Source organism: Cucurbita moschata, unplaced genomic scaffold (assembly GCF_002738365.1).
Source record: "Cucurbita moschata cultivar Rifu unplaced genomic scaffold, Cmos_1.0 Cmo_Scf00060, whole genome shotgun sequence".
Classification (NCBI taxonomy): domain Eukaryota; kingdom Viridiplantae; phylum Streptophyta; class Magnoliopsida; order Cucurbitales; family Cucurbitaceae; genus Cucurbita; species Cucurbita moschata.
This window is the reverse complement of record NW_019268576.1, coordinates 910,459-923,998: the sequence shown is the minus strand read 5'-3', so window position 1 is coordinate 923,998 and position 13,540 is coordinate 910,459. Positions and strand designations below refer to the sequence as shown.

Below are 13,540 nucleotides of genomic sequence, written 5' to 3'. Positions count from 1 at the left end.
ACTATTTTACATCAAATATAAATAAAAAATGAGCAATTTAATTTTTTTTAATAAATATATATTTATTTAAAAAAAAAAAAGAAATAAAACAATAAATAGTTCACCATTGCTACTCTGATTTTTGCGAAATTTAACGAATTTTGTAGAAAATAAAAAAAAAAAAAAAAAAAAGAAAACGAGCCGAGGACCTATTTAAAGAGATGAAATTAGGGTTTTTGGCGCAGCCGTATCTCTCTCGATAGTTTTTCTTCCTCTGGAGCTGCTCTGAGCTTCCCAACTGGTCTAACCATGGCTGTCGGGTAACTCTTCGTCTCCATTTCTTTTGTCACCTCCTTTCCGTTTGTACTCTTTTCACTGATGCTACTGTTTTTCTTCTTATATTTTGCAGAAAGAACAAGAGGATTTCGAAAGGAAAGAAGGGAGGCAAGAAGAAGACGTGAGTGTTTTGTCTCTTTCCTTTGAATTTTCTCATATCAGATCTAGGTGTCTAATGTTGTCAAGTTTTAGTTTTTCAATTAGTCTGTAATGGTTATTAGTGCTCAATCGTTGTATATATTAATTTGGTTTCATTCCTCCGGGGATCCTTTAGTGTCGACCCATTTGCCAAGAAGGATTGGTACGATATCAAGGCACCTTCTGTGTTCAATGTCAAGAACGTTGGGAAGACACTCGTTACTCGCACTCAGGGTACCAAGGTAGATTCGGCACTTTAATCGCTCTCCTTCATTCATACTTTATTAAGTTTTCTCCATCTACGTTTGCCCTAGTTTGCTTTCGTTGCGTGGAAGCATTTTTCTTATTATGGAGAGGTTACTGTAATTTCTGGTATAGAAAGTAGCCCGACACTACAGGCACTTAAAAGGAGTAGGCCCCGTAATGTAGAGTATACTGAAGAAAATATAAATTTACATACTTCAAGTGTTTGCCTAATATTCTAACCAAACAGTTTTTTCTTGCTCAACTGCGTTGATTGCGAAAATGGAATTAATTTATTCAGCTGTTATTTGGTATGGAATCTTGAGTAATATTGAAATTACATTTACTGTGTTAACTCTCAAAGCTCTTTAGGTATATAATTGTGGTTTTTGTGCAAGACCAGAAATTTCTGGTCATGTAGTGGTAGTTGAAGTCACTCATTTGTAGATTAGGAGATGCATTTATTATTCTAAAGTATAAATTTTAGTGAAATATGTTTGCACTTTTGGTATTGATGTTTAGCTTCTAGAATGTTAGATTCTGGATGTATAATAGTACTTGTAGATTGCTGTAGCAATTATTTGTCTTTCAGCTTTGTGCATTTTCTTCTCGTTTGTATATTTTTAAATACTTATAATTCTTATTCCAACAGATTGCCTCTGAGGGACTTAAACACCGTGTGTTTGAGGTATCCTTGGCTGACCTTCAGGATGACGAGGAGCACGCCTACCGAAAGATTAGATTGAGAGCCGAAGATGTTCAAGGAAGGAACGTTCTGACTAATTTCTGGGTACGATTGTTTTTTTTATTATTATTTATTTTTGGAATGGATATGAAAGTGTTTAAATGGTACTAATTTTTTAGTTTTCTTCAATAATGGTTTTTTTTTTTTTCCATTTCAAGCAGCCCTTATGAATTTTTAGAACTCATAAAACTCCATTGTTAAACAGGGAATGAATTTTACTACTGATAAATTGAGGTCATTGGTGAGGAAGTGGCATACGTTGATTGAAGCTCATGTGGATGTTAAGACCACAGACAGCTATACTCTGAGGATGTTCTGCATTGGATTTACCAAGAGACGCCCAAACCAGGTCAAAAGGACCTGTTATGCACAATCCAGTCAGATTAGACAGGTGACTACTGACTACATGTTATCTAATGTCTTAAGAAAGTTTTACTGATGTCTGAAATTTCTATGATTAGTTTACTGTGGAAAATGATATTGAGTTTAAAATTATGGATGAAAAAATGCGTTGTGGATAACTATTTTCTTAAACAAGGGCATGTATGGAAGCATTACTTGTTCTATGTGCATTATATGTGGCTGAGACTTGTTCATTGTCATTGATAATATTCTTTCCAGATTCTCAAAGACTGTTTTCTTTAATAACTTAGTTACAATAAAATCATCTACTAAGAATGGTTTTTGTTAATCTTTACTGTGATGATAGTCTATTACTATGTTTTGTTCTACCTGTCGTTTGGTACTTGGATCTAGTGATTTTCTTATTCCCATTACAACAAGTACTTGATTTTCTATTATTTTACACTACTCTCTTGTATTCAAACATTTAGTTACACAGTATAAACTAAGAGTTGTTCCACATCACTTGAGTTGAACTTTTCTCTATGTAACTTTTGCTATGTTTCTGTTTTCTCACTTGGAATGAAAATATGCTTGTGCATTGAGCCTGGTTTTTAAGGACATGGGAACGAGATCTTCATGATCAACCAGACAGATCTGTTACTGTTTGTTAACTATAGTTTTTTATTGCAGATTCGCCGAAAGATGAGGGAGATCATGGTAAACCAGGCAACGTCCTGTGATCTGAAAGAGTTGGTTCGTAAGTTTATTCCTGAATCAATTGGAAAAGGAATCGAGAAGGCAACATCTAGCATATACCCTCTACAAAATGTTTTCATTCGGAAGGTCAAGATCTTGAAAGCTCCCAAGTTTGATCTTGGAAAGTTGATGGAGGTATATAGCTGTTTGCCTGCTCATTAAACCTGCTGGTTTCCCTTCCATTTTCACTCAATTGAAAGATTCATGATCAAGTCTGCTCGTCAGCCTTTTCAAATTAGTGCTCAAGTGTCACTTGAGGTCGTGAAACTTGTTGCAATAGTTTTTATCATTATGACCAATCCTTTCTTTTACTATGTCTAGGTTCATGGCGATTATTCAGAAGATGTTGGCGTGAAGGTAGATAGGCCTGCCGATGAAGTTGTCGAGGAGGCCACCGAAGTTGTTGGGGCTTGAAAATGGATTCTTGAATCAACTTTCTCATATTTACGAATGAACTGTGACTTTTTGTTTTAGTTATAGTTGTATTATGCTTTCTGCTAAGTTGAGAAATCAGAGATAATCAGCGATTTTGACTATGAAAAATACTTGCTGCTTTTAAGTTAAGTATTATTCCTTGGAACCATTTGAATATGTTCGAATAGCTTGCATTTGATCGAGTTGCCACCATTTAGTACTTTGTCGTTATCAAATGGTATTATTTATAGTGAAACTCGAGCCTCATCGAGTATTTTCTCACTCACGAATGATGGGTGACTAAATCTTGATCATCTCTTGTGGAATCAGATTAAGTTGATTTTTCTGGCTCATAATCCATCTCTGCCCAGCAATGTCCAATCTGCTTCATGGTTGATGCCCAGCAATGTCCAATCTACTTCATGGTTGATTTGTTAACAAAGTTGGAAGCATAAGAAGCAACGATCCAGGCTCTGAATCGGGAGGAAAGGAAAGAGAAAGAAGCTGACAGCAAGGAATGCAGAAAGAGAGACAGAAAATGGGGAAGAAAACAGAGAATTCGTTTTATAGACATTTTTCCGATCAACTGCTTCGTATTCGTTTTATAAACAACGTAGGAAATCTACCTGCTGGATCGTTCGATTGAAGCCAAGTGTTTATATTTACATAAGTTTGTTTAATCAATCAATATTAATTTACACCACACTCAACCAAAAAGAGCAGGATATATATCAAACCTTTATGACATGTCATGAACGAAAAAAATACGGTTTCCAAACTTTGTTCATTGAAAAAGTCTTGTTGTTCCAAATGAGGCATAGAATCCAGAAAAAGGCTAGTTGTTCCAAATAAGGCATGGAATCCATAACTTACTCTTTGATACAGTACAAGGTAAAAACAGAGGATTCCAACACAGATGCAAACCTGTTGGCTCCACCAAAAAGACAACCAGAGATAGCCATCAAATGATATTTGTTACAGAACCCGACAACATTAGCTCTTATTTTTCCCTCTTAGAGAATCTAAACCCAAATCCTAGAGCTTTAGTGAGACAGTCAGTGTAGGAGCAGTACAAGATTGGTATATATCTTCATATCCGCTCCACACCAGGAATTGTGTTCTTGCTTTTGTCTTCAAGCTTCTTCCCTTTCTAGTTTTGGGAAGGCACCCGAGTTTTGTATTTGGTGGTTTGCAATGGAACCATCCATCACTATCAGTTTCAAAATTATTGCATCTTGAAAACGCTGTAAGATCAAAGTCTGTGAAAGAAAGGAAAAAAATATATATATTTAGCATTTGAGAATCTAGAGTATTTAGGATATTTTGTAATGCCTAACAACAAACCTTCTCTTTAGATTAAATAATTACTCAACACGATAAAATATCCCGAGCTGAATCAAGTATTCCAACGATATCATTATTAATCTCAATAAATATAAGGGGGAGGCAGGGGGATGGGTTTATACTTATGAGCAACTCGCTTTCTTCAATATTTACAAGAACTAATCTTATCTCGTTTGGAAGGATGTCTATCGCATAATCATCTATGACTGTTTCTATCTCTAGCACGACCACCACGATTCAGAGAACAACTGATATTGAGAAAAATACATACCAAAGCTTGTAAATTGACAAAAACAGCTCAAACGCTGTTAAGGGAAAGCGCTTTTGCTATGCCTCTGATTGTGTTTGGAGTTGTCCTGCAACACCCACCAAACAGAGAGGCTCCAGCTTCCTTCCACTTTCTTACATATGAGACAAAGTCTTCCTCTATCATTCCATCAGATTTCTGCATCAATAGAAGAAGCCACGAAATTGTTCAGAGGAGAGACAGTACAAAAGAGAGAATGGCTAATCTACAGAAAGAGTGGGATAGGGAAGGGGGGAATTGGGTTTTTCTCTGTGTGTTTGCTCTTCCTTGTACATCGATGCGAAGGAAAGAAATCGTGACTTTAAATTAACTCGCTCAAGATTAAAGTAGAAAACTCACCGACCACTGTTTGGTCTCACCATCATAAGTCTCCCCACTGTTTGGATATACCAATATAGGTTTGCAAGTGACCTGCCAATGTAGATTACCAGATTCACTTAGATTACGAACACATATCTGAGGACTGGTTTCTATGCTCTCTTTTTCATTACTAAGCTGCTTGCTATCTTGTTCCATCAGCTCCTATGTCCATTAATCTTATCATTGGGCCTTAGCAGAAGCCTTTGTCATTAAAGGATCAACTATACATACATTTCTAGATTGCATAGTTTAGAGGCAGATGCCCAAATGTTCAGTGATAAATCTTGCCATTGTCCATGAAGAGAGGTTGCATTGAATTCATTTCAACACAAAATAATTCGCAATCACCAAATGGCTTAGATGACATTTGTGGACAGATCTTATTTTTTAAAAATTTACCCTTTAGATGATGAGAATGTTGAAGTTAAACCAACTTTAAGGTTTCCTAATATGGAACTCTTTCAAGCTCTAAAGTCACAGAAGGATATTGTCAAAATTTACCTTCTGAATTGACAAGATTAGCCCATGAATATATCTGGGAGGAGTACAGTTGATTCCAACAGCAACAACTTGCTTTGAAGCATCCGCAATGGAGGCACAGTCAGATAATGAATCCCCACTAACCACATTGATTCCATCCTTGGAGTTGAAAGCAAACCAAGCAGGAATTTGAATGCCCTCTTCATCAAGAAGCTCAGCATATGCCTGAAAATTCCACATAGGCAGCATAAAGGAGTTAATATCGGAACCTTGCCTATGGATTACAAAATGTGAACAACGACAACCAGTTTCCAACTGCAAATTCATACCTGAGCTTCCAACTTGTTTGGAATCGTCTCGAACGCGAGTAAGTCAGCACCTGCATTAGCCAAAACTTGCACTCTTCTTCTGTGAAAATCTTTCAGTGTTTCTAGAGTCACTGAATCACCATAATTCCCACTGTAAAAAGGATATAACAATTCATATAAGCATTGAAGTCCAAACTTAAATCAGTATGCTACGATTTTGCTCACTTGTATTCAGATCCGTCAGCCAAATAAGCCCCATAGCTGCCAATCGAGGCGGCTATCAGAATCGGCCTTCTCCAACTCCCTCCACTTCCAAGAAAATCCCAAGAATCTTTAGTACACCGTTGGAGATAGATATCACGTGCTTCAAGTGCAATTTCAACACTTCTCCTTACCAAATCTTCACTCTCAGCCGTAGAAAATCCTTTAGCCTCAAAACCCTGAACTGTAGCCTGCATAGATTTTAGACCTTGAGTAACAGTGATACTAGTTGAATCAAATCAGCCAAACACAATTAGAAGCTACAGAACAGGGCGGAGAAACGAACCTGATAAGATGCTGTGCAAATGATATTGGCCCCAGCATCAAGGTAGTCTAAATGTACCTGCCATTATTGAGCTGTAAATCAGTTGATAACCAGGAAACATTTCTATATCATATTGCAAATTAGTCTTCTGAGATAATTCAAAATAATAAATAACAAAAATAACTTTACAACGTGTTGTCCTTAACACCACTTCAATTTGAAATCAAATTTAAAATTTTATTTTTTATGAACTCTTAAAAACATCTAAAAGCTTGATAAATTTTAATTTTTCTTTCTAAAATTTCTATATCATTAAATAAATAACTTGTTCGAAGCAGGTACTAAGAGACGACACAGAAGTCGGTAAAATGGGCAATCTAATTAGAATTCACTATTTCATTTGATAAAAACTCTCGAAAACGCTATAAACTCGAATCTTCTTGTAACGATAATACATTGAAAATCTTATGAAATTAATTCCAAATATTATCGAGAGAGAGATAAAAATACACGACGGATGAGGTGAGGAGAACTGATGAGACATGTAGCGCTCCAGAGAGGATCGTTGAGATCGGCGCCGTGGCGCTCCAGTTCGGTCGCAAAGCCACCGTCAATGACGCTGCAGCCGCCGCACTGCTGGAGAAAATCGGCCATGAAACTGCCCATTTCGGGCAAAATCTGTGGGTTATTTCTCTGATCTGATTATAGACGAGAGAGAAGTGAGAACGGATTGTGCACTGCAGCACACACATGGCACTGGAGGTCGGTTTGTTGAATGTTTTATACATGGAGGTACATAGATGAAAATACCAAAATGCCCCTGTTATTATTGAGTAATTCTTTTTTCCTATTTTGTGTTATTTATTACCGAATTAAATTAATAAAAATCTCTAAAATTACCCTTAAATTAAAAAACTAAAAGTCAAAAGGAAACTATCTAAAAAAATACCATTAAAATTTAAAAAATAATTAAAAATACTTTTTAATTTCCAAAATTCCATTAATAGCCTACAAACTTTTTTAGAAAGTCCTTAATTTTTTTAAAAAACTTCAATGTCTTAATAATAAATCAAACGGTTTAAAAAATTAAACAACATTAAAAAAAGAAATAATTTATGAGGTGTCTATAGACGTTTTCATCTGTACATTAATTGTAAAACTTTTTTTTAAGTTGGAGTATTAATTATTTTAGATTTTTTTAAAGTCTAAATTAAAAATTTTAAGATTATTTTCCGAAGATAAAGTTTGATAAAATAGTTTCTATTAAATTATTTTTATTTTTATTTTTATTTTTATTTTTATTTTTAGAATTGAGGTGAAAGTTGTGGTATATAAATGGTAGGAAAATAAGTTTGAATTTTAAAACTAAAAAATTAAATAATAATCCAACAAGTCTTACATAAGCAAACTCACGTATTGTCATATGGACACGTGTCTTATTTAGTCGTGGACAATTGAGTGTTGACACGTGTCATACCCATTTTCTAATAAAAGTGGGATTCTCTTATCTAATACTTTAAACTGAATTTTTCTTTAATTATTAAACTTTTACAAAAGTAAGAATTTAGTTTTTTTAATTTTAATAATTTAATTCATTAATTTAAAAAACTATGAATACTACGTCAACATTTAGTATAGTATACGAGTTGATACATCAAATTAATTAGTATAATATAGTCGCAAATGGGCCAAATGGGCCGAATTTATAAGTTAATACGAAACTCGGCCCGTAAACTTTAGTTGGGCTATAATCGCTGTATAAAGCCCAATGGGTTAGTTTAGTGGGCCCATTATTCACTTGAAAATGGCCTAACAAAAAGCACGTGAGGGAGTAAATATGAATGGAGTGGACAGCAAAATAATAAAAATAATAAATAAATAAATAAATAAATGGTGGATCACATGATGCCTGCCCGTGGAGTTTAAGGTGCCCTTATCCTTAAACCATACGAACGACTAACCTACACGTGTCTACTTTCACGTCGTTTCATACCAATTTTTTTTATATAGTATATCATAATTGGCTTTCAAATCTATTGCCCGCCAATCCACCTATCTAAAACAACAAAAAAAAAAATCTCTTTGACTTTGACACGCGTATTGACTAAGATATCTTACGTCGACTGGAAAGAATATCGAGTGTCGGCAATGTTAGCAAGGATGCTGGGCCCGAAGGGAGTGGATTGTAAGATCTCACAAGTTGGAGAGGAGAATGTAACATTATTTATAACGGCGTGGAAACTTCTCCCTAATAGACGTGTTTTAAAAACTGTGAAGTTGACGGTGATATATTCACCGTAACAGGGCAAAATGGACAATATCTGTTACTGGTGGGCTTAAATGTTACAAATAGTACATATAAGAGCCAAACATCGGGCATTGTGCAAGCAGGGACGTTGTGTCCTAAAGGGGTGAATTGTGAGATCCCACATCGATTGAAGAGAGAAACGAGTGTCAGTGAGAACGTTAGACCTCGAAGGGGGTGGATTTTGAAATCCCACATCGATTGGAGAGAGAAACGAGTGTGACTGTGAAATCCCATGAGAGGGAAACATAACATTCTATTTTGTATCATCTCATCGGGACCTATACGCCATTTCACCAACAATCATCTAATTCCTGAAAAAGATAAACTCACGCCTAATCTAGCACATACCTTAAGAATCCGACGATGCACCGAAATAAGATGACCTAACAATAAGGTTAGATTAGACATTTCCTTTGTTTCACTCTCCGACGTGATATCCTTCTTGCAGAAAAGCTTAGCATCTAGATCAATTTTAGAACGATATTTACCCAAAAGAAAGACGATGGTTAAAAAAAATATATAATGAGTAGAAAAAAGACAAGTTGTATTATTTTAAAAGAAAAGAAAAAGTAAAAAAGAAGAAGAAAGTTACCTATATACTGCGGAGGCCTTCTCTTTCACTTTCCCGCTCTCTTCAAATTTCATCTTCAACGCCTCCTCCTCTGCCTCTCTCATCCATCCATGTCCAACCCACTCCTTCTTTCTCCCTCCACTTTCTGACCGTCCCCCGCCGCTCCGCCATGGACTCCACTCCCAAGAAGAAACCCACCACCACCCATCCGCCGCCGCCTCCTCCTCTCCCCAAATTCGAGGTTTCCTTCTTCTTCGGGGTTCTTCCTCTGCTTCTTTACTGTAACTCTAGCATTCTTCTCGAATTCGAGTTTTTGCAGAGTGAAGCTTCGAGATCTGGTTAAGAACTTGTTAATTTTGCATTTTAATTTAACGAAATTCTCTAATTTACTGCAGGATTCCCCCGTTTTCAACTTCATTAACAGCCTCTCACCCATCAAGCCTCTGAAATCCATCCACATTACTCAAACATTCAACTCCATTTCCTTCCCTTCCCTTCCAGTTTTCACTTCCCCCAAAAGGTAAAATCATTCACAATTACATTTAATTTACTTTTCTGGGTTTTTTCTAAACGGAACCCCATTTCTTCAGGCCGAATTTTCCCAACCCATCAAGATCCTCCCCACCAGTTTCTTCAAATGAAGGAACTGTTATAATAATGGATCAGTTACTCGAGATTTTCGTGCCGGAAATTCCTACCGCCGACGACGGTTCTACTCCTGGAATGCAGCCGCCGGAGACTGTCAATCCCGACGCCGGTGAGGTTGGGATTAGCTCAGAAGCTCTGGAGTTGGGGAGTGATGAAGCCGAAGATGAGAATTGTGATTCGTTTGGAAACAAGGTGAACATCATGGTTCTTAAGCGTTACATGAATGAATCTCGATTATGTTGACTAAATGGTCGAATTTTAAACAAAGACAACTAAGTTTTGTTCTTGTTCTTGTTTTTTCTCATTAAAAATGGTGTTGGGTTTTGATGAAATCTTGGTTTTTGTGTGTTTATTATTTTGTTTTAAAATTTTAAAATTTTATTTTAGTCAAAAATAAAAAATTAATAGTAATAATAATAATTATTATTATTTAGAAGAAAAGACTGTACTAATGGAAAGTGTGGCTGTCAACTTGGGATTGTGTAGCCTCTCCTTAACCTACAGAGCGGGAACATGCCGAGGCGATGTCTAGATTTCGAAATGGCGGGAACGCCCAACACGGCAGCGACGGCGACGGCGGGCGGCGATGGTTCAATCCGCGGCTCTTCTTCTTCTTCTTCTTCTTCTTCTTCATTTCGATGCACTTTGCCTGGAATCGGTTTGCACTTGAATGCTATTGCTGCGACTTTGAAGCATGAGAATCTGAGTCATCCCAGCTCCTCTGCATCTATTTCTAGTCCTAATTCCATTCAAGATCAACCTCTTATGGCTTCATCGGCTACTGAAATTGAAAACCCTTGTCATGAACCTGCGAATCTGAATGGGGAAAATCTCAATCTGATCAACCCTAAAAAGAATGGGTATGTTCGATTTCAATGTCTACTGGGAAGATTGTTCTTCGTTCTAAGTATTTGGATTGATGTTGATTTTCTTGTTCGTTGTAGCTGATGATTTGTGAATGGATTTGTAGGACATTGATGGAAAATGCTGAAATTGGGGCGTGTAAACGTTGTAACTGTAAGAAATCTAAGTGTTTGAAGCTGTAAGTAATAATGTCATTGCTGATACCATTCTTGATGCTGAGATATCTGTGTTTGCTATGCCTGAAGGGCTGCAATCCATTGAAATTAGGCAAACTCTACTAATATTAGGCCTTGCCATGATGGTTTAGTTTAAGTTTCTAATGAGTAATATTAAGTCTAAATCAGTAATTTTCTTCAGCTATTGTGAATGCTTTGCTGCTGGTGTGTACTGCATTGATCCATGTTCATGTCAAGAGTGCTTCAACCAACCGATACATGAAGCCATGGTTCTCGAGACTCGTAGACAGATCGAGTCTCGCAATCCGCTTGCGTTTGCTCCTAAAGTGATCATGAACTCGGATTCTTTTTCTGAACTTGGGGTTAGATATTATGCCACTTTGTTAAGGAATTTATCTGCACTTGGCTTGTGGTTTGACCCTGATAAGTTATATTGTAGGATGATTCGAACAAGACTCCAGCTTCAGCGAGGCATAAACGAGGATGCAACTGTAAGAAGTCAAGTTGCTTGAAAAAATACTGTGAATGCTATCAGGTGATTTGATTGCATCCCTTCCCTTTGTCAAGTTCTTCCCTGGTGTGTTGCACTTCATATCTGACATTATCTTGGTGCTTTTGTTCTTGAACAAGGGCGGTGTTGGGTGTTCCATCAACTGCAGATGTGAAGGTTGTAAAAACACATTTGGAAGAAAAGATGGTGAGTTTGATATGGATTTTGATCATCTAGTTCTATTCGCTGCATTTTTTACAACCTTTCTTGAAGAGACAATAGTTTTTCTTAATTATGTAGCCAAGTATTTGTTCTTTCTTGATAAACTTAACTCGGTTCAAGCCATCCTATCACCTAAGCCCACTGCTAGTAGATATTGTTCTCTTTGGGCTTTCCCTTTTGAGCTTCCCCTCGAAGTTTTAAAACACATCCTAGGGATAGGTTTCCACACCCTTATAAGGAATGATTCGTCCCCATCTCCAACCGATGTGGGATCTCACAATCCACCTTCTTGGGGGTCAGCATCCTCACTAGTACACCGTCCGGTGTCTAGCTCTGATATCATTTGTAACAGCCCAAGTCCACCGCTAGCAGATATTGTCTTCGTTGGACTTTCCCTTCTAGGCTTCCTCTCAAAGTTTTAAAACGCGTCCACCAGGGAGAGGTTTTTACACCCTCATAAGGAATGCTACCCTTTGCAACAGCTCAAGTCCACCGCTAGCAGCACTTTCCCTTCTAGGCTTCTCCTCAAAGTTTTAGAACGCTTTCACTAGGGAGAAATTTCTACACTCTTATTGCTTTGAACTCCTCTCCAACCGATTTGGATCTTAAAAAAAAGCCAATACGTAGTTAATTCTTATTGAACAATGTCCTTACTTGGAATTTTTGTTTCTTTATATATGCTAATCTCTTTGATTTCCAGAATCAGCTGTAATAGAAACTGACACTAAACAAGAGGAAGAAGGAAGAGAACATTGCCTAAAAACTGCAGAAGTACAGAAAGATGAAGACCAGCAGAACCCAAAGAGTGCTGTTCCCTCGACACCACTAGGACGATGCAGGTAAAGACAATCTATTATTGATCTTATTAAAATTCGTAACCATTAACAAAAATGCTGTTCCTTTCAGATCATTGATTCCACTGCCATTTCAACTGAAGAGGAAACTTCCATCTTTCATTGACGACGAATCCTCGTATCGATTGAGTGTTCGATTCAAACTCGAGAAGCAAGGCATCATTCAAACAGAGACCAGGTTTGAAAAAACCCCCAGTGCAGATGTGATGTCAGAAACCATCTGTAATGGTTGCTCTTCCAGCACAGGTGTTGTTAAGAGTGTTTCTCCCAACAGTAAGAGGATCACTTTACCTCCACCACAGGGCGACTTCCGGCCACTGCCATCGACTCGAATTGGCCGGAAATTGATACTGCAGTCCATACCCTCCTTCCCCTCTCTCACGAATCTAAACTCAAGAGTGAATGGAACCAGTGAACTGTGAAGAAGTCCAGGCCATATCCTCTTCCTTCTTAGCCGTTACTGACACCTCAACCTCTGACGATCTGGGTATCAATTTGACTTGCCTATGATGCCAAAACATTGGTACCTATTTCCCCTTGATTTTATCATAAAGTTTAGGACTAATGTAATGGGTTCATTTAGTCTTTCCTGATACTTATTAGACACAATTCAATTTTATAATTCATTGGTTTAGGTTATATGTATTCTACTTGTAACCATAAGATTTGTCAAACTAGGCTTAAGGTTCTCTTATTTCTCTAAGAAAGCAAAGATGTTATGTATGGTTACTCTTGAATAACTTGTTATTATGGCAGTGATGTTTCTACATTCCATTTACTGTTTTCAAACTCATATCTAATGCTTCTATTCAACTCCAACAACAAGAAAAAGAGAAGTGTTTTGAAAATATAGGAAAAGAAAGGAATAATGAAGCACTTTAAATGGATGCGCTAAAAAAAGACAACAAGATTATCTTAAGGAAGATTAGGTGGATAATCACATGTTCTAATAAAATATATGGTAAGCTTTGACCAATGACCAATATTATCAAACTAAAAAGATTAGAGAATTTGCGTGTTTTTGTGAATGGCTTGTAACAGGCAAGTTGTAGCCCACATACTCTAAACGTGAATTGGGCTTAGAGGCCCATGCTCTAAACGGGTTGCTCAAGTCGCCGTTGGTGCC

At 37.0% G+C, this 13,540-nt stretch overlaps 3 protein-coding genes across 3 annotated transcripts; 2 read left to right on the top strand and 1 right to left on the bottom strand.

Annotated features, from left to right (window-relative positions):
* Positions 1-195: 195 nt before the first annotated feature.
* On the top strand, positions 196-3,166 carry LOC111436943 (40S ribosomal protein S3a-like). The gene is made up of 7 exons (XM_023074743.1): positions 196-299; positions 389-436; positions 590-695; positions 1,349-1,486; positions 1,647-1,832; positions 2,477-2,677; positions 2,864-3,166. The coding sequence occupies exons 1-7, from the start codon at positions 289-291 to the stop codon at positions 2,954-2,956; spliced, it is 783 nt and encodes a 260-aa protein (XP_022930511.1). The 5' UTR covers positions 196-288; the 3' UTR covers positions 2,957-3,166.
* Positions 3,167-3,714: 548 nt separating this feature from the next.
* LOC111436743 (homocysteine S-methyltransferase 3-like) lies at positions 3,715-7,019 on the bottom strand. The gene is made up of 8 exons (XM_023074456.1): positions 6,792-7,019; positions 6,303-6,359; positions 5,981-6,207; positions 5,777-5,906; positions 5,469-5,672; positions 4,947-5,018; positions 4,572-4,745; positions 3,715-4,215 (listed from the first exon to the last, which is right to left on the bottom strand). The coding sequence occupies exons 1-7, from the start codon at positions 6,945-6,947 to the stop codon at positions 4,599-4,601; spliced, it is 993 nt and encodes a 330-aa protein (XP_022930224.1). The 5' UTR covers positions 6,948-7,019; the 3' UTR covers positions 3,715-4,215; positions 4,572-4,598.
* Positions 7,020-9,222: 2,203 nt separating this feature from the next.
* On the top strand, positions 9,223-13,188 carry LOC111436785 (CRC domain-containing protein TSO1-like). Its single transcript, XM_023074521.1, has 10 exons — positions 9,223-9,401; positions 9,556-9,680; positions 9,751-10,000; positions 10,295-10,668; positions 10,779-10,850; positions 11,030-11,210; positions 11,288-11,383; positions 11,479-11,545; positions 12,261-12,399; positions 12,467-13,188. The coding sequence occupies exons 1-10, from the start codon at positions 9,330-9,332 to the stop codon at positions 12,834-12,836; spliced, it is 1,746 nt and encodes a 581-aa protein (XP_022930289.1). The 5' UTR covers positions 9,223-9,329; the 3' UTR covers positions 12,837-13,188.
* The last annotated feature ends 352 nt before the right edge of the window (positions 13,189-13,540 follow it).